Source organism: Sturnira hondurensis, unplaced genomic scaffold (assembly GCF_014824575.4).
Source record: "Sturnira hondurensis isolate 20B ecotype Veracruz unplaced genomic scaffold, ASM1482457v3 Scaffold0018728, whole genome shotgun sequence".
NCBI lineage: Eukaryota > Metazoa > Chordata > Mammalia > Chiroptera > Phyllostomidae > Sturnira > Sturnira hondurensis.
Window position 1 is genome coordinate 4,574,214 of NW_028091359.1, and position 24,695 is coordinate 4,598,908.

The 24,695-nt window shown below is 56.4% G+C and overlaps 1 protein-coding gene across 16 annotated transcripts in view; it reads left to right on the forward strand.

Annotated features, from left to right (window-relative positions):
- The window catches only part of MAPT (microtubule associated protein tau), a 91,208-nt gene that overhangs the window by 47,730 nt on the left and 18,783 nt on the right, over window positions 1-24,695 (forward strand). For 3 of the 16 annotated variants that reach the window (XM_037070376.1, XM_037070379.1, XM_037070377.1), the window contains exons 3-11: window positions 1,490-1,576; window positions 4,188-4,274; window positions 7,850-7,915; window positions 11,498-12,607; window positions 15,206-15,261; window positions 17,020-17,024; window positions 18,004-18,193; window positions 19,242-19,374; window positions 22,744-23,009. In XM_037070376.1, the coding sequence (XP_036926271.1) occupies window positions 1,490-1,576; window positions 4,188-4,274; window positions 7,850-7,915; window positions 11,498-12,607; window positions 15,206-15,261; window positions 17,020-17,024; window positions 18,004-18,193; window positions 19,242-19,374; window positions 22,744-23,009 (2,000 nt within the window). The remainder of the gene's footprint in view (window positions 1-1,489; window positions 1,577-4,187; window positions 4,275-7,849; window positions 7,916-11,497; window positions 12,608-15,205; window positions 15,262-17,019; window positions 17,025-18,003; window positions 18,194-19,241; window positions 19,375-22,743; window positions 23,010-24,695) is intronic. The other 13 variants (XM_037070387.1, XM_037070389.1, XM_037070388.1 and 10 more) reach the window with 10 other exon arrangements.

A 24,695-nucleotide genomic window follows, 5' to 3' on the forward strand; every position in this document is an offset into this window, starting at 1 on the left:
AGATATACTTGCCAAGAAAGCAAGTAATACCTGAAAGGTTTTCGTAGTTCTCATAGACTTTGTTCCTGCTGCTAAGGATTTAGAAGGCGTTATTTTTATGTGGGGAGGGGTATCACTTGGCAGAAGGTGTCACAGTACTAGCAACATTTGTAGATAAGTGACAGAGACAATTTTGAATACTGACAAGCAGCCACCTGCAAAATAAGAGAATGGAATGTCTCAGTAGATGCTAAAAGTTGGAACAGCACTGGGTGCAGCCAGAGAGTTGCAAAGGGTGAAAGCTGGTTAACTGCTAAAATACAACACCCTAATGAATTAAAAAGTGTGAATGGGCTAACTTGCTATACCTTCTAGATAACACATTTAGAAGAGGGTTTCTCTCTTTTCAACCTCCAAGGAGTTTAACAAGGATAACAAGGATAATGCTAATGATAAGGGCTGCAGGCTGGGGGCCGGGAGGGGCGGGGTGGGGGGTGCAGGTGTTCGGGCCAGGGTGCCTGTGTGCCTGAGCCCTGACAGCTGAGGCTGGTTGGTCCGCATGAGGCTTCCTCATCCCTGCCCAGAGCCTGTTTGGGCTGGTGAACAGGTGTTTGCAGACTCCAGGCCCAGGGAGCTGTGTGTGCTGGGAGCTGGTTTAGAATTAGCCCTTCTCTGGCTGGATGGGCACGGCCAGGGCTGGGTGTCCGGAGACGACGTTCCCAGAGGGGCGCGGGGTGTCTGATCTCACAGCGCACTCAAACACCAGTTGCCTTTCTTCATCTCGGGGTTCTGCTTCATGCCCAGAACCAGCTCCCCATCACGGACCCCACACCCCAGGTGGAGCAGCTGTTACAGAGTACACCAGAGCTTCCTGGGCTTCAGACTTCAAAAGGACGGTTTTCTTATAAATACTAGGGCTGACAGTTCAGGGGCCACTCAAGGCTGGTTGATCGGTAGCTGGAGACCCTTCTGTGAAAGGAGCGTGGCGGGATCCAGACACCCACTGTCCAGTTAGACGTAGGCACTGTGTCCGTCCTAAGCTAATTCCTTCTCAGAGGAAGGAGTTGTATCTCTGAGCATTTTCCAGGTATTTTCTGTTTGTCATTCATTGATTAATGGTAGGCAGTGATCCCCCATGCACCCCTCTAGTAAGGAAAGACAAGACCCCAGGTTTACGTGGCTTGGGTCTCTGATATCTGCTGCCTCTTGTCAGTGTGAGCGCCTCAGCTCTACTGGAGCCACAGGCTGCCTAAAAAACATCGCTTCCTCTCTCCAAGGACATCTACTTCTCACCCATGTCTGTGCCTGATGACCCTGGTGTGGGGACACAGCTGTGTTGGGAGGTGGGACTGGTCCCTTTGTGGTTTTATCACGCGGCCACCTTTCATCCATCTGGGTTCCACACTGAGTGATTTTTGGCTCCAAAAGACCCTGCTCCTGAGCCCCCCTGCGGTGAGAAGGGGGGTGGGGAGAGGCGGCCATTCTGAGGGGCTCACTGTGTATGTTCCAGAATCTCCCCTGCAGACCCCTGCCGATGGTGGATCTGAGGAAGCAGGCTCTGAAACCTCTGATGCCAAGAGCACTCCGACGGCCGAAGGTGGGGACTCGGCCAGCCCCTCCCCTGCGACAGCCATGCTTAGGGCCCCTGTGTGCTCCCCTCCTGGCTGCCTTTGCTGCTGCCTGTCCCGCTGCCTGTCCCTCTGGCTGAGAGACACGCTCACTCGATGCTTCGCAGGATGGCTCAGGCTTGGCTCAGGAATGGGGGGAAGCCATGCCCAGGTTCGATGCCCTGCTCATTGGTTCCAGGTGTGGGCACTGTCACCATGTGTGTGCTTTCAGGCAGCCACTCTTGGAGAGGCCGGGATCTGCAGCAAAGCAGGGCCCAGGCACACCTCCTCAAAGCCCCTGCTCCACTTCGGGTGTCCTCCTTAAACTCCTCCCGCAGCCCCCACCCACCTCACCCACCTCACCCACCTCACCCTTTCTTGAGCCACCGGGTCCCAGAGCAGCTGTGTGGCTGAGGAAAGGAGCAGGTCAATGCCTATCTCAAGCTCACACTTTAGGACTGGTCTTGGATCAGTATCCTTCATTTTTTGAGCACTGGGCTTGGCCTGGGCCTCTAGACCTTGGCCACCATGTTAGTTTCAACCCATCTTCTGGCCTGTTCCTTCTAGACATTTGGTATCTAGGTTATTATAAAGCTCCTCGTGTATTTTCTGAAGTGCTCCTTCGTCCTGATTTTGGCCACCTTCTCTTGCTTCCCATCCACATCAGTCAAGACTGAGTTTGATTGCAGGTACAGGAAAACCCAGCTAATTATGGCACACCCGTGTGTGTGAAGCGGTGTAGTTGTCTCACATGATAACACTCCTGGTCTTGGGCAGTCCCTGGTGTCATCGATGCTGTTCCGTCTTCTTCTGCCATCTTTAATGGTTGTGTTATTGCCTCGTGGTTACAAGATGGCTGCTGCACTTCCAGGCATCACATTTACCTTCAAAGCAGAAAGAATTTTCTTTCAACCAAAAGTATTCTCTCAAATCAAAAGTTTTCTCAAACCAAAAATATTCTCTTTTAATTAGGAAAGCAAGAGTTTTCCTGCAAGCCCCACCTGGCCAACTTCCACTTGGGTCTCATTTGTAAGAACTGGGTCTCCTGGCCACCCCTGGCTGTAACGGAGACTGGGACATCAAGCACTTGGCTTCTCAGCCTCTTCGGTGGGCGAAATCAAGAGAGAAGGGAATCGAGAACAGCTTTTGAGCAACCAGTCTGTAGTATCTGCACCTCCATCTCTTCTTCCTGCCCAAGCAGGCCAAGGCTCTGTTCTCAGCACTTCTCTGAGCCCTGCCCATCACTTCAGCTGCTATGTCTCCCACAGGGTGAGAGCCTGGCCCCAGCATCTCCCCAAGCGTCCACCTTTGGATGAATTCAGAAAGTGGTGGTCGAGTGCCTGCCAGCTGCTTGGCATGGAGGTGCTTCTGTAGAGGAGACAGTGGGCGTGGCCCTTCCCTACCCCAAGGTGCTCAGCCTAGTGAAGAGAACACCGGGCAAGGTGCTCTTCGCTCTCCTTAGAGCCAGTGATGCAAGACACATCCTGCTGGTCTCCTTAGGACTGCTGTGTGAGTCACCTGCTGCCCCTAGGAAGCCCTGAAACACCCATGCCAGAATCCATGCCAGCCTCCCAAATCAGGGCCTTCAGCCTTCCGGCAGCGTTATTCTGGGAGACTCTTCCAACCAAGTCTCATGGTACTCTGGACCCTGTGGGTGTGGGGGTCACAAGAGCTTCAGCTCCCACCCCACAGGGTGGGGCCATGCTGGGCCGAGCTACCCCGCCTGCCCCCAAGACCATCATTAACATGGACTCCCTTTGTCTAAACTGACACAGGCCCTTGAAAAGCTTTCAGCACTGACAGCTCCATGTGTTTGCCCAGAATGCCTGGGCGTGTGCCAGGGTGATGCTCAGGGGCAAATGCCGGTTTGGAAGCATTCCTGCTGGTGAGAGGCCGGCAGCAGCTCTTGGTGGCAGATCTTCACCTCTGGTCTCCGCCCTGGAGGCCGGCTCCTCTGCAGCCAGTTGTCAGGCTCCTGACCCTGGACGGCCCTGGGCCTGTTCATGGCCACCTAGGAAACTCTGTGCCTCTCAACCATGCGCCATGGGCTCAAAGGGACAGGGCAAGCTGGAGGAAACCTTGGAGGTCACCTGGAAATGATACCTCCACTTTGCAGAAGATGAAACTGAGACCCAAAGACAAGGGACTTGCCCAAAGCCTCACAGCAAAGCCATAGTTCCTATCCCCAGAGTTTCTGCCTGCCTCAGTCCCCATTCTCCTCCTGCACCGCCTTAAGGGTCAAACATCTGTGAACGGTCATCTGGTCATCCGGTTTCAACGTCTTCTTTAAATAGCCCTGGGACCATCCCAGCAGCCTCTCTCACTGCCACTGCTGTGTTTACATGGGGGCTGTCCCTGGCTTTCCTGGCAAATGGCCTGGGTGTCTCTTGGGCTAGTGCCACTGCGGCAGAATGTTGATGTGCTTCCCCGGGAGGCGTCAGGCAGGGTGGCCCTGGGTGTGCTTTGTGGCGTGGCTGTTTTGCATGTGGCTGAGTTCCCTCCCGCCTCCCCTCCCTGCACTGCTCCCACCCACGAAGCAAGGTGAGGGACTTGGTGCGGCTCATCCCCGACCTCCCAAAGGTGATCTGCAGTGCTTTCCAGATGTGACAGCGCCCCTAGTGGATGAGGGAGCCCCCGGCGAGCGGGCAGCCACTCAGCCCCACAAGGAGATCCTGGAAGGAACCACAGGTGAGGGTGACCCCAGGGCTGGGCACCTGGCTGTCCCCCTGGAGGAAAGGGTGTGCGTGGGGTCACGCTCATCTCCAAGTGAGGCAGGAACGTGGGCAGACACCAGCTTCTGGGACTCTTGGGTTGCTCTGAGCTTGATGCCTTGATGTCCTGTTGCCTCCGTGGCTGCCTGCCAGCCTCCCAGGGGACAGGGGACCTTCTGGATTCCTTCTAAGCTTCTCCTTTCCCATCTCTTCAGTACATCGGCTCCACAGGGCTCCGAGGCAGGCTGGTGGCAGATTCTGCCTCCACCCCTGAGGTTGGTCCACCCTCTTGCTCAGACTCTGTCTTGTGACCAGGTCACCTCCCAGGGAGCGGTTTGCTGCCAGGAGCACCGAGTGTGCAGCGGGGGTCCAGATGGCTGCCCCACACCTTTGGAGGGTCTTCTTAAAGTGGACAAGCCCTGAGGGGTCAGTGATGTAATCCAGTACCCAGTCCTGCAACTACCTTTCCAAACATATCCACATAGAACAGGCATGAAGAGGCTGTCCTGTCTGCACGGATGATGGGGGTGGCTCAGACATCTAGGCACCGACCAGAAATAGCCCTGGACACAGGGCCACCAGGGTCACCTGACAGCTGCCCGGGCCCTGAGGAAGTGGCCAGCACAGCCCGGAGCTCCCGCTTTCATTTCCCTCACGTCCCTGCAGTGGCCTGGTGACTGGAGGGTGCTCCACAAGCAATGCGAAGCAATTCTGGACAGGTTTCACCAGCAGTGGAGAGTGGGAAATGTTCCCAGGTGTAATTGTCTTTCCTTCCAAAGACGGGGCTCATGTGGGAAGCCACAGCCTTCTCTCTGAGCCCCGTGTGCTGAGGACGCCCTTTCGGGGGCCAAGCAGCACCATCCGCTCTGCAGAGCAGTTGGGGCTTTGCGAGTTGGTCCTCTGAGATGGGTGGAGGGGAATGTTCTCGAAGCCTGCCACGCTTCGTTCTTGACCATGAAGGTTGTTTGAAGGCCAAGGAACAACTCATGGGTCACTTGGTTTTTGCCCCTTGCAGTTTATCTGGTGGAAGCTCCTCCCCTGCCTGGGGTAAGAGCTCCAACCCACTTCCTGTCCCTCCTGGGTAATCACAAGGACTTCAGTCCAGTCACCTTAGTCACAAAACAGAGTCTGCAAATGCTAATTAGAATGTCTACAGCGTGTAAAGGTCAAGGCTCTTGCAGGGTTGCAACCTCTCCCCTCGGGGCTGGGGAGAGGGGAGGACGGGGAGGCAGGAAGATTCTTACTGGGCTGGCGCTGCTCTCTGCAGTGTTTAACGCAGACCCTTTCTCTCTGTGGGCCTCTTCCGAATTCTCCCAGACCCGTCCCCCACCCCCACCCTCGGCCCCCGCAAGGGTCCCTCCCAGTGCACTTGATTCAGACAGGCATTTCCTCTCTCCTCTGTTCCTCAGGGGCCGAAGATCCACCTCCAGCCTCACCTCTGCAGAGGCTGGCTTGCTCCTGATGCTGTCCTACTGGGCGTGGTGCAAAGCGTCCCCTCACTGTCACTGCCTGCACCCCTGTCAGGACATTCTTTGTGTAAACTGGGGTTCGCAAACTGACAGCAGGGCCACCACCGCGCTCCTTTGCTCCCCCACCAAAGCAGGGCTAGCCCCTCTCCTCCTCTGGTTTTCCTGGTTAGGGTTCCGACCACAGTCCGCCGAGTCGCTAACTATAGAGGACCCAGCCAAGGGTCTCCAGTGGTGCCTTGAACCCCTTTTCACTGGGACCGAGATGCAGGGTGGCTACACCCAAAAATCCTCTGCAAAAATACTTTCCTCTCCATTTTCTCCAGCCTTTACCTCCTCAGTGAGGTGGGGGGTTTCAGAGTCAGGGGCCCTTTCTTAGCTGGTGACTTGGACAGTGTGTGCCTTAGCTGAGTGCCTGCCTCAATTGCGCATTTGCTGCATCTTGGTGCCCCAGTGAAAACTTCTCATTGGAGGAGAGCCACTGAAATCCACCAAGAACCCTTGCTGTGCTGGGGCGGGAGCCCCTGCCTCTTGGGGCTTCGAGGATGCAGAGAGGCCGTGTAGTGATGTGACAGCCCGGCCCTGTTACACGGCCTCCCCCTGCGCCGACTCCTCTGAGTTATGAGCACCCTCTGATGTCTGCCTTGTGCCGGGGCCAGGATGTCACAACTCTGCACCAGCAAGTGAAAGCTGCCGACTCCCCAGAGCCACACAGTGACGTCATCATGGCACATCCTCCTGTTTTCTGTCTCCAGGACCCTGTGCTACTTAGCTGGACTGGCCTCCACTTGGAGCTTCCCTTCCTTAATGTCTTCAGAGACTCAGACCAAATCCATGCTCGCAGCTGTGCCTCCTGGGCGGCACCGTCCAGTGATGTGCAGCCGTCACCATTAGACTCATGGACAGCACGGCACCAGCCTGCGGGGCCCAGAGGGTGGTCGTGCCTGCGAGCTGGCCCCTGCCCCCCTCACCCCAGCTGCCCTGGGACAGCCAGTGGGTTAGGTGTTCACAGCCCATCACATAGCAGCCCAGGGACCTGGGGAGTCTTTCTTCTCCCCCCTCGGTGCACCCCATGGCGGCAGCACTGGCTTGTGTGGCAACTTGTCGTCTCTGTCCGAGGCCTAGAGACTGAGTCATCACGTGTCTGGGAGAAAAGGCCAGTGGCCCAGCCAACAACTCCCAGACTTTTCTCGGGGGTGGTGGCCTCTCTGTCCCTGGGGTCATGAGGCCAGTGCCTGTGACTGTATGGCTAACTGCCCTTACAAACTCTTTCTTCTGGACATTATATTCGTGGTCCGGTAGCAGTATCCTGGTTTAGGATGATGCCAGACAGAACTGGCGTTGTGATAAAGCTTACTGATTTCGGGGCTGCTGATGCAGCGGTCAGGAGGTTTTCTCATTCTTCTGCGTTTGGGGTAAGCTGTGGTTCTGAAGCAGGAGCCCCAGACATCTCAGAAGCAACCCACCGACCCTGTTGGCCCCTCTAACCAGCAGCACCTGTTCTGGGCTTGCAATTAAGGACTTGCCCCTTGTAGTTGGGAGAAAACAAACCGAACAGCTTAGGCGACCTACCATAAACCAGGCACTTCGCTAAACACGTTCACCTAAGTTCTCGCGTTCATCCTCACCACTCACCTGCAGGACCAGTCGGCATCGTCACCTTGGGCTCTAGCTGGGGACATGGAGGCTCAGAGAGGTGAAGGAAACCATGGCACCTGGGGCAAATCCCACCCTGAGTCCACAGCCCATGCCTTGTCCTTCCGTGCTCCTCTGACCCCTGCCCGACCCTGGGCCTCTCTGTCACTCGGGGCACGCAGGACCCTGGGCCCACTGTGGGGCGGGTCCTCCCTACTGGAGCGCGGCTGCCTGGCAGGTCTGTGGGTTTTGTGTGATGAACCGCTTTCATCGACGCTCCCAGCAGTAATATCCTCAGCAAGTCAGGGGCGCAGCCCCTTGTTTCTTGTAAGAGGTGCCTGTTTTGAAATGTTTTCAGAAATACAGCGGAAAAGGCAGAGAGCTTTGTTTGTAGCACACAATAACTGTCTGTGCTTTTATCTCCTCCTTCATTCGCTGACACATAAACCAGCTGAAGAAGCAGGCATTGGAGACACGCCCAGCCTGGAAGACCAAGCTGCAGGACATGTGACTCAAGGTCAGTGGCCAGAACCACCCGCCGGGGCATGGGGGAGGTGGTTGGGAGGCAGGGCAGGGCTCAGACAGGCTCTGCCCTGGGAAGAGGCTCTGGACCTGGGCCCGACTCAGGGGCCGGGAGGTTTTTAGGCAGCGGTACTTATGAGAGATGGGCTCTTCGGATACAGAAAGAGAAGCTCTAATGCTATTGCTAAGATGTTCCTACGGTGTTTAGTTCTGAAAACAGCTGGCCTTGTCCAACCTGGGGGTAAAGAGTGAGCATACAACAGAAACTCAAATCTGTGCGACAGGCGACACCCCCACAGGCCATGCCCCCCGGTCGGTCCCAGGCGAAAGGCCTCGGCCACGGTACCACCCAGCCGTTCCTTTTCTTCGCTCTCCTCCCGGCACACTTCAAGCCTTACTGCGACTTCCTTCTGAGACTTCCTTCCTCCAGAGCTGCTGTGTTCGAGAAAAGCGACGTTCCACAACCATTTAGCACAAACGCTTTAAGAACTTAATTTTTAGGTCCTGGAGATTCTTTATCTTTGGAAATAGAGATCTCTGATACAATGTGGGCTGGGTTGGTTTCTTATCCGTTGCTGTGTGAATGGACGTCAGAGTCTACTGTATAATATGGCAGCTTCTAGATGGCAAAGGCGCCGCTCTTTTCTCCAGAGTGGCGTGGGGTTCAGCCAGAGTCTAGCATCACCGCTGAGGCCGCCTGGCCGCAGGGAGCCCCTGAAGAAGTATCTCTCTGAGGGTGTTTGGAGCCTAACTTCACATTCCTGCCCCCACGGGGGGGTCCCTGCCCCAGAGTGGGCGGTGCTTCTCCTGTCACATGACCTGGAAAAGCACGTTTCCGTTCTTGAGCTTACAGAGAGTTTCCTAAAATATTAGAAGGGCTGATCCACATAAGGGGGAACCTTGGTCCCTGTGCTAAATGACTGGAGTCCCGCCTCTGTTTCTTTTAAGTCATGACGTTGCAGCTCTGGTGCAGGGAGAGGGTTCTCTGCGCTCTGGAAACGAGCATTTATTTCCACAAACAGAAGGGAATCCGAGTTTTTTCTACAAGTGTCATTGTAGGCCGTGTCTACATGGCCCTGACACGCATTCCAACAACGAAGACGTCAGGCCCAAGGCTTTTCTGGGAGCCGGATGGCTGTGCTGACGGAATCTATGAAAGTTTTCTGACAGCGGCCTAGGATCTTGTAGACACACAGATGGGTGCCAGGTGACATCTGCAAAGGGAGTCGGCACCACACCTGTGAACACACGGAGGGGCCCGCCTCTGCTCCCAAGGTGATAGGTAATGCCCCCGTTGGGGCAGCTGGTCCAGAAGGCCAGGGAGGCCTTGTGAAATCCTCCCCCACTGGTGATCCCAAGCACACTTTAATTGCCAAAGGCCTGCAGTCTGTTTCATAGGCAAACACCCGGATTTTAGAAGAGCCGTGTAAACAAAAGCACAGGTATCAGATCTCCCTCATGCTCTCTCCGGCTGCAGAAGGAGAAGCGGTGGCAGGCCGTGTTCGGGGTTCTGGAAGCACTAAGGTGTCTCAGGTGGGGCCGCAATGTGCGGAGCGGGAGATGTGGGAAGGCCTGAGCCCTGTCCCTCTTGCCCTGGGGGGAGGCCCGTCTTTGGCAGGTGTGTCGAGAACCAGGCCTTCTGCGAGGGGACAGTTTCTCTGGACTCCCGAAGCAGTCACCCTGCTTATCCAGATATTGTTGCCCTTGGACCCCACCCCTGGCGACTGTGATGGTTAATATTGACCGAGCATTTCATAGTATCCTGGGAACTGAACAGAATATTCTCCCAGCCCAGCTCCTTCCTCCAGGAGTGCAATTACACAGCTGGGTTCCTCATCCACCAACACACACACTGTACGATTACATACTGATGACTTTTCAAGGTGTGCTTGCTGTTCATGCATGAGGCCCCTCTTTATTTTTTAATGAGGGTTTTTTAAAGTCTTGTGTCTATCTGAGCACAGTGACATGCTGATCAACAGCAATTTCTAGGAGCTCTGGGAGGGAAGCTTATCCCAGAAGGTGATGGAGACCTGGTCTGTTGGGCATACGGTGGGGGAGGGGTGTGGTGACCAGCAGCCACCAACGCCTCTGGTCTGTCGGGCTAGTTGAAGGACAGGAAGTAGCGGAGCTACAGCACACGCTCAGGCATCTGCCGCTGACCTTTCTTCCCGCATCTCAGTTGTCGGAGTGGTTCTCCCGGGCACCGACTGAGGGCCCCAGCAGGTGCCCGTGGACCCTGGCAAGAGCAGAAATCGGCACATCTCCCCAACATCAGTTCATCCATGCAGGGTTCATTTATGGATCACCTACTGTGTGCAGGCACTGTGGTGGATGTTAGGAGCACAAAATGAATGGGATTGTGAGCTTGGCTAAGGCCCAGCACAAAGGCTGGGAGGTGGAGGTGAGCCATGGCTGGGCCTGTGGGCAGTGAACAGCAATACAAACTCCAGCTGGGCTGGGGAGAGAGGGACAGTCACGTGTTGCCCATGTGTGTCCAGAACTGCACACACATGTAAACACATGCATTCTTCCATCTTCCTTCCCTCCCCTCATCTAATCACTTTCTCTTCCTGAACCCTTTGGGGTCCTAGGTTTTGTGGAGAGGAGAACTGGGGAGTTGTATGGGTTATTCTGTTGGGACCAGCTAGGCTTGTCAAAAGGTTAGGAATTTCTTTAAAAAAAAATGTCTATTAGGAACCGAAAGGTTAAGTTTCCTGCCCTAAATACGCCATCAGATGCTTTAAGGACTCACATGCATGAACCAGAAAACGAATGTGCCCTTCATCAGCTGGGCCGGCATGCAGCAACTGTGATGCAGCGACTGTGTGCCCAGGTGAAAGCAGTCCCCACGGGCCAGCACCTGGGCCACGCAGATACTGCCCCAGCCATCTGCCTCGCCTTGTGCAAAAGGCCCCTCCACGGTCCACGGCCTGGACAAATCCAGATCATGCATCTGTTTATAGGACTCTTATGGCAGGTCCATTAGCACAGACTCCAGCCCTGATAATGATTGATTTTAGATTTTTCAGTATCTATCGGAGCACAGGCTTGAAGCAGGGTTGGTTTGTGGGGCCCTGATGATTTCATTTGGTAAAATGGGGAACAGAGCTAGGGGGAGAGGAGAGGGGATCCTCACTGCGCCCAAGCCAGGACCCACCTGAGGCCCGTATCTTCAGGCTGCTTGGGGTCCCCAGAGAGCTGGAGAAGCCCCTGTGGCCCTGTGCGGTGGGCATGTGGCAGCCCTGGATGTGCTGATGGGTTCTGAGTCACAAGCGATGAATAATGCCAGTGCTAGACAGGCCCGGGAGGTCACGGGGTCCAAGATGAGAAAACTGAGGCCCACGGAGGGAAGGTGCTCACCCGGGGTCACCCAGGGTCACCCAGCATTGGTGGCAGATAGACCAAGACAGCCTTCACTCTGAGCAAACAAAAGCAACACGGGTGAGCACAGAGCGTGCGGGATTGTGATGTTGTTTAAATGTCCTTTTCTTATTTCAAGAAATAAGTGCATTCCCTCTCACACAGTCAGTGAACCCTTGCTAACCTTTTGCCACCGCTGCTTCTTCAAACCCAGAGGAGCTGAGAGCTCCCGGTGAGCAGGAAAAGGTGCGTGAGAGGCCCCTGGCCTATGGGCTTAGCTCTCAGGCGCAGCCTGGACACGGCAGAGAAGCTTCTGGGGTCTCCATGCAGCCTCTGGGAGAGAAACAGCCCGAGGGTTCCGTCGGCGCCTCTGACCATTCTCAGCATCCTCCCGTCTACCAGCTGCCTCCTCCAGAAGCAGGCCTTCAGGAGCCCCACCAGGCGTGGGGTCTGAAACAAGTGGACCGGGCCGAGGAGGAGCTGGCTCTTCTGAAGCCCAGCTCCCCTGGACACCTGCTGACAGAGCCTGGCAGTGTCGCACTTGTCCAGGAAAGCATCCTCGGAGAGCCGGGGCGCCATGGAGATGAGACCACGGACTGGAGCACCCTGGGTCTGACCCTCCAGCACCTGTCCCCCATGCAGGGGACCCCCATCCTGCCTGAAGGCCCCAGAGAAGTCACGTACCAGCCTTTGGAGACAGAGCCTGAGGACACAAAGGGAAGTCACCGTAGCCTGGGGCTGCTGCAGCACCAGCTTTTGGGGCACCTGTGCCAGGAGAGGCCACCTCTGAAGGGGGACCAGGGCAAAGAGAGGCTGGGGGGCGAGGAGGTCGACGAAGACCGAGACATCGATGAGTCCTCGCCCCAGGACTCTCCCCCCTCCCAGGTCTCCCCAAGTCTACAGAGCTCCCCAGCCCAAGGTGGGCCACTCCCCCAGACAGGTTCCAGAGAAGCCACTGGCACCCCTGGTTTCCCAGCCCAGGGTGCCACCCCCCTCCCTGTTAATTTCCTCTCCAAAGTTTCCACAGCGCCCTGGGTCTCAGAGCCCGATAGGCCCAGCACAGGGATCACAGAGGAAGGGCACGATACACCCCCCAAGTTCGCCTTCCACGTGGAAATCAAAGCCAATGTGCAGAAGGAACAGGCAGATTTGGAGGCGGATTTGGAAGGGGCTGCACTTCCAGGGACCCCTGGAGAGGATCAAGAGCCCTGGAGCCCCTCTGAGGGAGAGGACACAAAAAAGAGTGACCTCCCAGGACCCTCTGAAAAGCAGCCTGTGGCTGGCCTGCCAGGGAAGCCCATCAGCCGTGTCCCTCAACTCAAAGGTCTGTGCCTAGAGCTCCTTCACTCCTTCCTGGGGACCCCGTGTGCCACCCAGGCTGCGGGCACTGCCACTGAGCTTCTGGCCGCCGCAACTCCTGCCGCTTCCAAGGTTCCTCAGGACGGCCACTAAACCAGCCTGGGTGCTGCTGCTCGCCCCGCCACAGCCGTCCCCCACCCTACAGGCCCTGGGTGCACGCGCTCCTCTCGCGATTGCCCGCCGTTCTGCATGTCTCCACCACCCCTACCCAGCGCTTTCTGCCCTGTTCACTTCTCTGGCCACCTACCTGGTTTACCCACAGTGGTCCCTCAACCCACAGGAGGCTGGTTGGTGGGCCACACTCCAGAGAGAAAAACAGCTGCTCCTACTTTTGAGGGCCTACTACATGCCTTAAATTCATTGTCCAGGACCCTCCCAACCATCCCAAGTGGGTATAATTAATCCCACTTTGCAGATGAGAAAACTGAGGTTCAAAGAGTTAAAGTAGCTCGCTGGAGGTTACCGAGCCTAAGTGACCAAAGTAGGTTCAGGATCCAGGTAGGACTGCCCTGTACACACAGTGACTTCCAGAAGGTTCTGAAGTAGACCCTCCTGCCCAGAGACACAGAGGGCACCAGCCTGTCTTCTGCTGCTCCTGTCAGTGGACAGCACATGACATGCAGCTGGTGGCACACACAAGCATCCAGAGGTGGCCCAACCACTGCCTCCCACTGGCCCTGCCTTGTGGCAGGAGGGACAGTGAGCGGGAAAGAAATCTTCCTGCTCAAAGAACCTGCCTCGACTCTCGGCAGAGCCTGTGAGGGGGTCGCAGGGTCCCAGGACGCAAGACCACAGCTGCCCTGTGGGGGCTGGAGAGGTGGGGGGGGGCAGTTCCCGAGTGGCAAGTCTCCGTGTCCTGTGGAGAAGGAGACAGCGTACATCCCAGAGGGGCTTCATGGCCACAAGGCGTGAGTGTCCACACATTTAAGACCCTTAGCGTTTACAGTTATTTTCTGGGTTTAGGGGTTGGTGCTACTTAAGCATTTAACAACTGCTAAATTTTGATGAGATCCTACTTGTCAAGAAAATTTGGAATCGTTGTAAACAAAGGAAGCTGCATTTAAAATTTATAAACAGAAAAAAGTCCTATGTCCTATTTTTAAAATGCCCCAAGTTCCAAAACAGGAGGGAACAAATAACTGTGGCTTGACAGATTACAACAGCGTTTCCTGAATGTGGCATTTCACTGAATCCTGGCCCACTGCATGTTGACAGGCGTGTCCAGGGGAAAATGAAACGCTCCACGGTCCAGTACGGTTCAAAAAAACGGGATAAACAAAGAGAACTAGGGTTTGCTGGTACAGAACTCGTCAGAGCCCTCAGCTTTCTAGCGTACATGCTGACCCTCCGAGACAGGACCGTAGTATGAATTTCCCAAAGTCATTTGATCTCGCCTGCTTACCTCTCCTGGAAGAGGGCCTGTTCAGGGCCCCTACTTGGGAAACGCCGACGTAGCTGACACTTTGGCTGTGACATGCATGACGATGGTTCCTTTGGGCAAAAGGCGTGAATTGGGTCCTCCCAGGGCTCTTATTAAAATACAGATTCCTAGGCCCCGCCTTAAGTTTCCAGGATCTCAGGGTAGGTCCAGGAATCTGTATTTCAATAGCCTCTCCTGCTGATTCTTCACAGTTCAGTTTCAAAACCTCTGGGCTGGATCGTCACTGATAGTTGCTCTAAAATCCCAGTGGCCAGTAGCCGGTGAGCAGCTCCAAGGAGCGCATTGTCCTGGGGCCAGAGAACGAAGAGTCTGTAGTCAACCTTCAAGAACGAATGTCATTAGGAGAGGGTGAGGTAGAGGGGACGCTGGTGGACAAGTGGGTCAGTTTCCCCAAGGGGTGTGGTTTTTCAAACACAAAAGCGGTCAGTGGTTTGTTTAGTCCTAAAATCAGAGATAATCTCTAGGATGTTTGCTGGTAGCCAGTTTGTAGGTAATTTGGAGAAACATCAAGGATTAGCCCCCGAGGGAGGGCCCACAGGTGGCGAGAAGACCAGCCAGGGCCAGGTCAGGGGTGGGATGGGCTTGTGGGAGAGCAGCTGGGGCTGGCGCCCAAAGACCCCGTTAGCGGGGGGCGGGCTCTGGAAGATGAACTGGCTCACCCTGGCCCTTCCGCGACAGAGCGAGTGGGGCCTGTGGGGGGCCTGGCTGAGCCGCCCCACCTGCGGGACTTCCCAGTGCCTGCCCCTGCTTGCGGAGGAGTTGACCCCAGCTGGGCAAGGCTGACCCAGGCAGAGGCAGGAAGGGAGACCACGGGAGAGCCGGCTTTCCCCGAGCCCACCTGTGCCCGAAACACTTTCCTCTGTGCCCCCCTGCATGTCCCCTCCTTGGCCAGCCTGCTGCCCCCTCACCAGGGGGCTCCAAGCGATGGCCGCGGCGTGCTGTGCTGATACTAACAACGAGAGGCCTAACAGACTCAAGGGGAAAGCAGCCTAGTGGGCTTCTGCGGGGCCCAGCTGAAAAGAGCAGGTTGCGCGTCTGGAGAAGCCAGCCAGCTGATGCTGTGCTTGTCCCCCGAGCTGCGCACAGGGGTGTAATGTGCATTCTCGTTTTGTGTTTTATCAGCTCGCATGGTCAGCAAAAGCAAAGACGGGGCTGGAAATGATGACAAGAAAACCAAGGTAAGCTGGTGAAACCACGGAACCATCTGCCGCCATCAAGCCGGCCTAGAAGCCATGCTCTATACCGGGATTAATTCTGTGCGTGACGCGTGGAGGTGTTGGCCACTGCGGCGCAGCTGGGTTCAAGGGCCTAACGCCGGGCAGTTGTCCGCCTGGCACTCCCGCCGGGGAGGGCGGTCAGCAGGCTAACGGTCAGCGCTCCTGGTCGCCGGCACCTTAGCCTAGTCGCGATGAGGTGGCCATGGCGAATGAAGGTATGTTTGAGTTTTCTGCGAGTGTGGATTTTGCACATCTTACACTTCTCACTCCAGGGCTAGGCTCAGCCAATATGTGCAGGTATACACACACACACACACACACACACACACACACACATTTAAGTGATACAAAAAAATACCGTTTCCTTAGGGGGTTGAGGGAGTGTTGAGCGAGGAAGTGATCTCCGATCGAAGGCGCTGGGTTCTGGGAAAGCCCTCGAAGAGGACCTTTAAAGGAGGGTTGGGGAGGTAGGGGTGGGAAGAGGCATCCTGAGGAATAGGACCGGTGGGAGCAAAGGTCCGGAGGACAGGCTGGTGATTTCCCAGAGCTCTAAGCGGATTGGCTGCGTTGCTGCAGAGCCCTGGGGGCTGGCACAGGAGGGAACACACACCCCCACCCCCCACCCCGCACACAGCTGAGAGCCCTGTGCGCTCGCAGGCGGGGCTGCGACGCTGCGGTCCTCACATCTTGCCTAGGCGGCGGTTTGGTGTGCTGCTTCAGGCAGTCTCAGAAACCTCCCCCGGGAGCAGCAGTGCGGGAGGCCAGCACTGCGCCCGGAGCCTCGCCCTGCTGCTGCTGGGTGCTTCCCACCCGCTGCGCTGCGGGGACTCTCCTCCACCGCTCTGCCTCCTGGGAAACGCTCCCAGACCTGCACAGTAGTGTCTTCCCTGGAGCGTCCCACTGTGGCCCTAGACGAAGGCCGGGTTTTTTTTTTAAGGGTACCTACAGTTTCCGCGAACGTTTCTGCTGCAGAGGTCTGGGTCTCCGTCAGTCCTGGAGCCCGGATGGAGTCCCCAGAAGCAGGACCTGAGTCTAGGCGTCTGGGAGCGTAATGAGGGCTGTGGCCGGAAGTGCCCGCCCTGTGGGAGGAAGTCAGGGTTTGCCCCCACAAGGCCCTGGTGAGGGAGTGGGGGTCCTGCAGAGGCTTGGGAGTGGCTCCGCCCTAGGTGCTTGGAGTGGTGGCAACAGCTGCTTGCCAGTTGCGGCGCACATGTAGGGGAACCCTGGCCCCGTGCACGCATGCATTCGGCCCTCCACTTGTTCTCACACACGGGAACCCAGCCCTTGCCCTGGAGTGGCTCATGGGCTCACAGCCTGGGGTCAGACCTCTCAGAGACCTTGGCCCGGTAGGGAGTGCAACCTCTTGCATCAGGGAAGGAGGAGTGCCAGTGCCCACCCCACGCTTTTCTTCCTTTTCACCAGCCCCAGGACCTCCACTTGCACCCTCACCAAGGCTGGCCACACAGAGGGCCATAGTCACCTCCGTGGGGAGGTCAAGGGCAATGAGGAACAAACCCCAGAAATCAGACGCCCTTGGATACCCTCCCTTGAACCCCTCTAGACTTGTCCTCTCCGTTTTATTCCTGAGGGTGCAGCCCCTCCTCCACCAGGGCCACTCATCCCAGTCAAAGTACCACAGAAGCAGTTAGGACAAACCACAGGTGCCAGCCACACCACCTGTCAAGTGCAGCTGCCTTTGTGAGGTCACCCAGCCTACAGACATCTGTCCCGGTGGCCGCCTGCCTCACCCAGGCTCCTTCCTTCAGTGGAATGCACTCAAGAGTAAACATTGGCCAGATGGGGTCCCCGGATTGTGCTTAGTTTTATGCGAGATTTCAATCAGGAAGCACATGTGTGTGCGCGTGTGTGTGTGTAACCTAAGTGGTGTCAGGCAGAATCTGTAAGACTTGGCACAGGCACAGCCCTGATTTCAGCAAGTGTGACTCTGTTGTTGAGGTGGAAGAGAGCCAGGGGTTAGCAGGCCTGCGAGAGCTCCCCACCTGGAACAAGCAGAAAGTGGGGCACCTTTGACCCATGACACATTGGAAATGTTTCATCAAAAAACATCCTAGGCGGGCCTGCAAACCAGAGGATCAAGGTTCGATTCCCAGTCAGGGCACATGCCTGGGTTGCAGGCCGGTTCCCTGCAGGCCCACTCCCAGCAGGGGACGCTCAAAAGGCAACCATACATTGATGTTTCTCTCCCTCTCTCCTTCCCCTCTAAAAAGATAAATAAATAAATAAATAATCTTAAAACAAAAAAAACATCCTAGCATCATCTGCTCTGGCGATCTCCATCAACTTTTTGGGCATGAAACACCCATAAATCAGCGGTCTCCAAAGTGGGGGCGGGAACACGAGACAACCCAACAGGCTAGAGAAAGCCGGAACATTCCGGAACTTCTGTTCATTTTCTGTCTTTTAGAAGTTTGGTCACATGTTTTGTAAGGCACACCATATACTGGCATCGTGGTGTCGTGCTAACAACTGATAAGCAAGCACAAGCACAGAGGCCATGGGGTCGCTCTCTGTCCCTCCCACTGGGGACTTCGGGGTGGCATGTGGCCCAGACAGTATGGAGATTGCCGCTGCGAACCATCGCTGCTTTATTGACTTTTAGTTGCTGTCCTTTTTCTGTTTGTGTCCCCCCCATGTGCTGACACTTATTTTGATTTCGTTTGTGTTTATGTTTAAGACCTTCCTCACACCTTCCTCCGCTAAAACCCTGCAACGTAGGCCTTGCCTTAGCCCCACACGCCCCTCTCCTGGTAGCTCAGACCCTTTGATCAAACCCTCCAGCCCCACCGCGCTCCCAGGGCCATCCTCTCCTAAACACGCCTCTTCTGTCACACCCCGACCCAGCGGTTCTGGAGCAAAGGAGGTGAACGTCAAGGTAAGGAAAGCACCTTTGGAAAGAGTCAGGCTGCTCTAACGTGGTTTTCCAACGGATTTTTTTAAAGCTGAAAACACCTTTCTTCAGATAAGCTCTTACCTAGAAACACCATGTAGAACAGTTAAAATTCTGGTTGAAATGGGAGGGGGACTCGATGCCCTTCTTCTGAGCCTGCCTTGGTGCCTCATAGCAGCAGTGGCAGCCCCTGAGGGGACCCTGCTGTGGGAACCACTCTAACTGGGTTCGTTTGTCCACGCCTGGCTCTGGTAACGCGAGTGTTTCCAGGCTGCCTTCTCTGGGGTTGGGTACCAGCATCAGCACGCTGGGCCTGTCCCGCTAGTCCACTGGCTCCTGAATCATCTGGAGGTCCTTAGTGAATGTCGGTTTCTTTTATGAGTGTGGGTTACGTATCAAGGGCATCAGCTGGGTGACCTGACCCAGCCACTGCCAGCTGGCTCATCCTCAGGCCAGTGTGCTAACTGATGCCGGTGTCCACCTACCAAGGGTTCTTCGTTCACCTAAGGAGTTACTGAAACCTAAGGGCTGCTCACAAGAGCACAGAAGAACACGGCCCGCCTCTGTTAGCATACTGGGTCAGGTTTATCAGCGCCTTCGAGGGCCTCTGGTAAAACCAACCTCCATCGGCTAAATCCCTAAGGAGGGTCAGAAAGTGGTGTCCACACGGGATTGGTCTGCTAGGGTCCTTGCCTATTGACTGGGCCTGGGTGGGCAATGACCCTGATCATTGCCATGAGCTCTGTTGTCTTTCACAAAAGACATGAGCACAACCCAAGCCTATAACCCGTGTGAACAGTTTCCTCTGGGAGCAAACAGCATTCTGGGCACTTGGTGTCTGGGTGGGGCTGTGGGTCCGTGTGCCCAGCAGGCCCTTGCAATTATGGGAGACATTTGTTGCATCTAGTAGGCAAAGGGTCACTCCAATCTTAGCCTCTTTCGAACCAAAGTGGTTAAGTGGGGCTGGCTGGGCTCCAGGTGACAACAACCTTTCCCAGTTGTAAGCACCACTCTCCCGTGCTTTGGTTCACAGGGGGCGGACACAAAACCTGGAACAAAGATCGCCACACCCCGGGGAGCGGCCCCTCCAGGCCAGAAAGGCCCAGCCAATGCCACAAGGATCCCTGCGAAAACCACGCCATCCCCCAAGACCCCACCAGGCACAGGTAAGAAGTGTGTTCTCTGGAGCCCTGGCCTGTCTCTGGAGGTGCCGACAGTTCATGGCCCCTGTTAGCTAATCGGTGCCTGCAGTTTACTCAGCACCAGAAGGGTAATTTTCTTTTTAATCTTCTTGACAGTTTTCTGAGGTAGATGTTGAATCCCCACTTTTTACTGACAACAAAGTCGAGGCTCTGAAAGTCTGCACAGCAAAGTCTAACGAGCTCATTCTATGAGGAAAGTGCAGCCACGTGACTGACAAGTGGCAGGAAGGGGGCTCCTTGGAGCTCCTCTGACCCCACGTCCAGGGACCCTGGGAGGTGGTGCTCAGCACCCCTGCAGCCTGGATACGTGGCTACTCGCGACTTCACACTGTGCAACCTCTGCCCAGCTGCTTTCACCGGGCTTGTTAGGGACCCTCGGGCAGAACCTAAGGGCTCCGCTAGCTGTGCCAGGCTGTGTCTGTCCTCCTGGGCTCCTGTGAGCAAAACCCAGCTGGTTCTAAGTAGCAGAAAAGAATTCCACAGAGTGACTTGGCTTCAGTGGTACTATTAAGAGTGGCAGACCTGCCCCAGCAGGTGTGCCTTGGTTGGTTGGAGCATCGTCCTGTGAGCAAAAGGTCACAGGTTCAATTCCTGGCCAGGGGCACTTGCCTGGGTTTTAGGTTCAATTCCCTTGTCCAGGTACATTCGATCCCAGTCTGGGCACAAATGGGAGGCAACAAGTGGATGTTTCTCTCTCACATCAATGTTTCTCTCTCTCCCTTCTTCTCTCTCTAAAAGTAATTTTTTTTTAAAATGTTCTCAGGTAAGGATTTTTAAAAAAAGGGTGGTAGCCCTCTTTGGGGATTGAGAACAGCAAAGTGAAACTCCCCTCTCCCACCTGAGATGTGTTCCCAGCAACTGGGTTTAAATTCTGCACAATTCAGGGGGCACCCGGCCTGTGTTGGCTCCAGTGGGTGCTCAGGGGGCCTGTGCGTGAGCCTGGGCTGGTGCGGTGGCGTCTCGGCTGCCCGTTGGCCCAAGGTGGCGTCCCAGAGCCCTTTGCTGTGTGCTTTGGCCGTGGCATTCAGCCCGAGTTTGCCTCTGGCCAGTCCCTCCAGGGCCAGCCACTCACTAAGTAAGGCCTGTTTGTCTGGCTTTTCATGCAGTGTTATTCTCATGTGTATAGTACCTATGATGTGGGGTGATTAAGGAATTGTGATGGGATCTTATCTATGATTCTGATCCTGTGTTTTGTCACTTACCATTATACCAGCTGACTCTCACAACCAGAGTCAGAACTGGGAACAAGAACGTGCATTTCTGTTTGGATCTTACCTGCTCTTGGGGGGCAGCCTGCAGGTGGACAGGACACCCATGGGCCCCCTTGACCTCGTTTCCTGACAGACGGGGAGGAGTGCCTGTTCCCAAGCCCCTCCCCAAACCTTACTCACTTCTGCCACACTCTCTAGCTGGGTGCCCATGGCCTGGAGAAGAGGCCCCATTTAAGCTTGATTATAATCAGGCTTTCTGTGGATTTTTCTTTTTAAGCTCCCAAGCAAGTGCAGAGAAAACTACCCCCTGCAGGGGCAAAATCTGAGAGAGGTAATTCGGAGCCTGCTTCGCCCAGGGGGCCACCCCCTTTGCGTTTGTCAGCTGTTTGTCGGCTGTTTGTCAGCTGAGATTTTAGAGCTGGAGGGCCTGCTTCTGAGACACCAGTTTCACACGCTGGGCCTGAATCGGAACAGTCAGAATTCCCGCTCCTCTTCTCGCGTGGTTTGTTTGGGCGTGGCTGCCTGATGGATCTTTCTAATCCTGCGTGTTCTCATCTCCCTCTGCTGAGGGCTGAAAGCTGATGTGGGGGGCGGGGAGCACGTGCCGCCCAGCCCTTTGTGCTTGCTGGAGGTGAGGCCTGTCCCTAACCAAGGTCTGGGAGCGAAAGTCCCTCTGTCAGCTATTAAATGCTCCGCAGGGAAGCAGGCCTATCTATCGCTGCTCTGGGCGATTGACCTGTCACTGCATCCGGTCTCCAAAACATCAGGGCTGGGGCCGCACTCCCCATTCTTCAGAGGAGGACACAGGCTCCTGCCGCCGTGCAGTTAGGTGGCACAGAGAGGATCCGAAGCCGCCACCAAGTCCCAGCCGTGTGCCTGGAGGCAGGAGGGCAGGGCAGGGTTGGGATAAGGCTGCATCTGGAGGCAGAGACCCAGCTCGAGTCTCCGTAGGTGGAAAGGAGAAAAGCTGTCATGGGTCCTGTTGCCAAAGAGCTCGATGACATTAGGGATAAGTACAGATGTGGATTTTCACGCTCTAGGAAGACCCATGCTTACTCTCTGCTTGACAAGTCAGCCCAGAGCTGAGGGAAGCTAAGCCTCAGTCCCCACCCGGGCACGGCATCCAGCCCGGATGCTCCCAGACTCCAGTCTGCTCCAGAGTCTTGGGGGAGCTTGGGACCAGCCAGTGTGCAGGCCCCCCCGCTAGAAATTCTGTCAGAGCAGGTATGGATGGGGCCCAGGAATCTGCATCTCACCGGTCCCACATGCCCCTCGCAGCTCGAGAGACTCTGACCCAGGGGTCCCTGGGCCACACGTGGAGCAACACAGGAGCACAGGGGTGCCCGTCAGGGAGCACAGGGCAGTCTGTGGGGAGAGCACTGGTCCCAGCAGCCTTCCTGGCGGGTGCGGATCAGCGCACTGGTGTTTGCCCTGCATCCTGGGGAAGTGCACGTGTTCTTGGGGCGGGAACAGCAAAGCAGGGCACAGGGTGTGAGCATGGCTTGTTGGGAGAGCCAGGGACGGGTGGACGTGAAGCAGGCCTACTGTTCTGGAGCCAGGGAAACTGGGTAGGGGTCTGGTGGGAAAGGGGCCTTGAACTCACTGAACAGCTTAAGACTCACCCTGTGGGTAAAGGGTCTAATGGGTCCAGACAAGGGTGGCCCCTGGGTCCTTGCATTGCCCTTATTCAGGGAAAATCCACCCAGAACTGCACCAGCATCTAAAGCACAGCACATACACCCCTGCCTGGCCTCCCTCCCTGCTGGTGTTATAATTATTTTCGTTTATGAGTTGGGGCGCTGAGCTCAGATAGGGGGAGCAACTTATCCGAGACAACACAGCTCGTAGGATCCCATCTCTTGCCTGCAGGGCCACAGGGCAGAGCCTGCCTACGAGGGGCTCCTGGGAAGCCCTTGGTGGACACTTTTGCTTCCCTGGGAAGTAAGGTGTCTCTGTCCCTAAGTGACAAGGCCAGGAAGAAAAGATGTTCCTGTAGCGTGAGCTCAAGGGCGGCCTCCTGAGCTCCCAGCCTGGAAATGGACCCCGAGGACAGGCAGCCCCCAGGGCCTATGCAGACTGGCAGCCACTCCAAGTTCGGGCCTCACTCCCCACTCCTTTCCAGGTGAACCTGGGAAATCTGGAGACCGCAGTGGCTACAGCAGCCCCGGCTCCCCCGGCACTCCTGGCAGCCGCTCCCGCACCCCATCCCTGCCAACCCCGCCCACCCGGGAGCCCAAGAAGGTGGCAGTGGTCCGCACCCCACCCAAGTCACCCTCTTCAGCCAAGAGCCGCCTGCAGACTGCACCCGTGCCCATGCCAGACCTGAAAAATGTCAAGTCCAAGATTGGCTCCACCGAAAACCTGAAGCACCAGCCAGGAGGCGGGAAGGTAAGGGCATGGGGAGGCTGGCTGTGCGTGTTCAGGCCCCAGAACACCAGGAGAAGGCGCGTGGGCCCCCCACGCCTGGGGCAGAGGTGGGCAAGTGGGTCGCCTTCCACTCCTCACATGGCACCTGGGCCTCTTCCGGACCTCTTCAAGGGGTCGCCACAATGGGGTGTAGCTCTTTATTGGGGTTACCACGAAGCCACGAGTGCCCCGCTCAGGGGAGAGAAAGTACCGGTTCTTTCCCAGCCCGCATCAGCCCCTGCTGATCAGGAGGGGTCAGGGATTGCAGGGCTGCTCTCTGTGACCTGGGGGTCCCAAAGTGGGGACGCCACAGAGCCCCCCCCCCCACTCCGGCCTGCCTTGAGTTTAGAACATGAGGTAGCAGATCCGTAGGCAGGTGTCTCTGGCCTTCGTTGGACATTCGTTTAGGTTGGTTTCTCTCCAGCCTTCAGTTCTGGGGAAAGTCGGGGCTCTGCTCTGAACAACGGATTCTTCCAGGGGCAGGCGGCTACTGTGACATGCTCGGGTCCCCTCAGGTGGAGACACAGGAGCTCCTGAGGGCCTGAGGTGGAGGGAGGTAGGGCCTGGCCTGGACCCCTCCCTCCTCTTCTTGTCTGTGTCCCCATTTATGAGTTTCCTGGGGCTGACCGATGAAATACCACAGACTGGTCAAACTGTGGGGACCGAAATGCATTTCCTCACAGCTCTGGAGGCCAGAAGTCCAAGATCGAGGTGTCGAAGGGTTGGTTTCTGCTGAGGTCTCTCTCCTCAACTTGCAGATGACCGCCTTCTCCGCGTGCCTTCGCACGGCTTCTTCCCCTGGGCGTGTCTATGTCCCAATCTCCCCTGCTTGTAAGGACGCCAGCCCCACTGCATTAGGGTTTACCCTAATGACCTAGTTTGAACAGAATGACCCCTTTATAGGCCGTGTCTCCAAACACTTTCCCATTCTGAGCACTGGGAATTAGGACTTCACCCTATGAATTTTGGGGAACACAACTCAGCCCGTCAGGGCCCTGCTCCCAGCACCTGGAGGGGAGTGGGGAAGGGAGAAGAGGAGGCATGTGTGGGCGCCGATGTGTTGGGCCTTCTGTCTGGGCCATTTTGTGGGCAATGGGACCCTGGAGGGGGCAGGAGGAGCCTTACAGAGCCCTCAGCCAACGTTTCCCTCTTCATAGGGACAGCCCAGCCCTGCACAGAGGGCACGCTCCGCTCTGCTGGTTTTGTTTATCACCCTTGGCCAGGGCCTGGCTGTCCCTGGAAGGGGCTGTCACAGAGGGCACCTTCCCTGAACCCTGCACCTCGCCCCCTTGGAGCCTCAGGGCCTCCCACCGGCCTTGCCCACCCTTGCTGCTGCCCAGCAGGGGTCCAGGCGCCTCTGGGGTGGAGCTGGTCTTCGGACCACAGGAGGCCCTGGGCCCATGTTCGCTTCTCCAATGTCGGCCTGTACTCCTCTCGGTGAAACGCGTCTCATTCCAGAAGAAGCCCAGAGGCAGCCGTGTGGGGTGTGGGGTGAGGCTGGCTCTTCTGTGAAGCCTCAGGGGCAGAGGGACCTCTGTGGAGGGGGGGGCGAGCTGGTGTCCAGAGTGGTGGGGTGTTTTGCACGGGCAGCGGCACCCTCCCCTCTGTGCCCTGTCTCTCGTGTGCCTGTTTTCACGGCACAGAGTGACCGTTTGCCCACATTGTGAA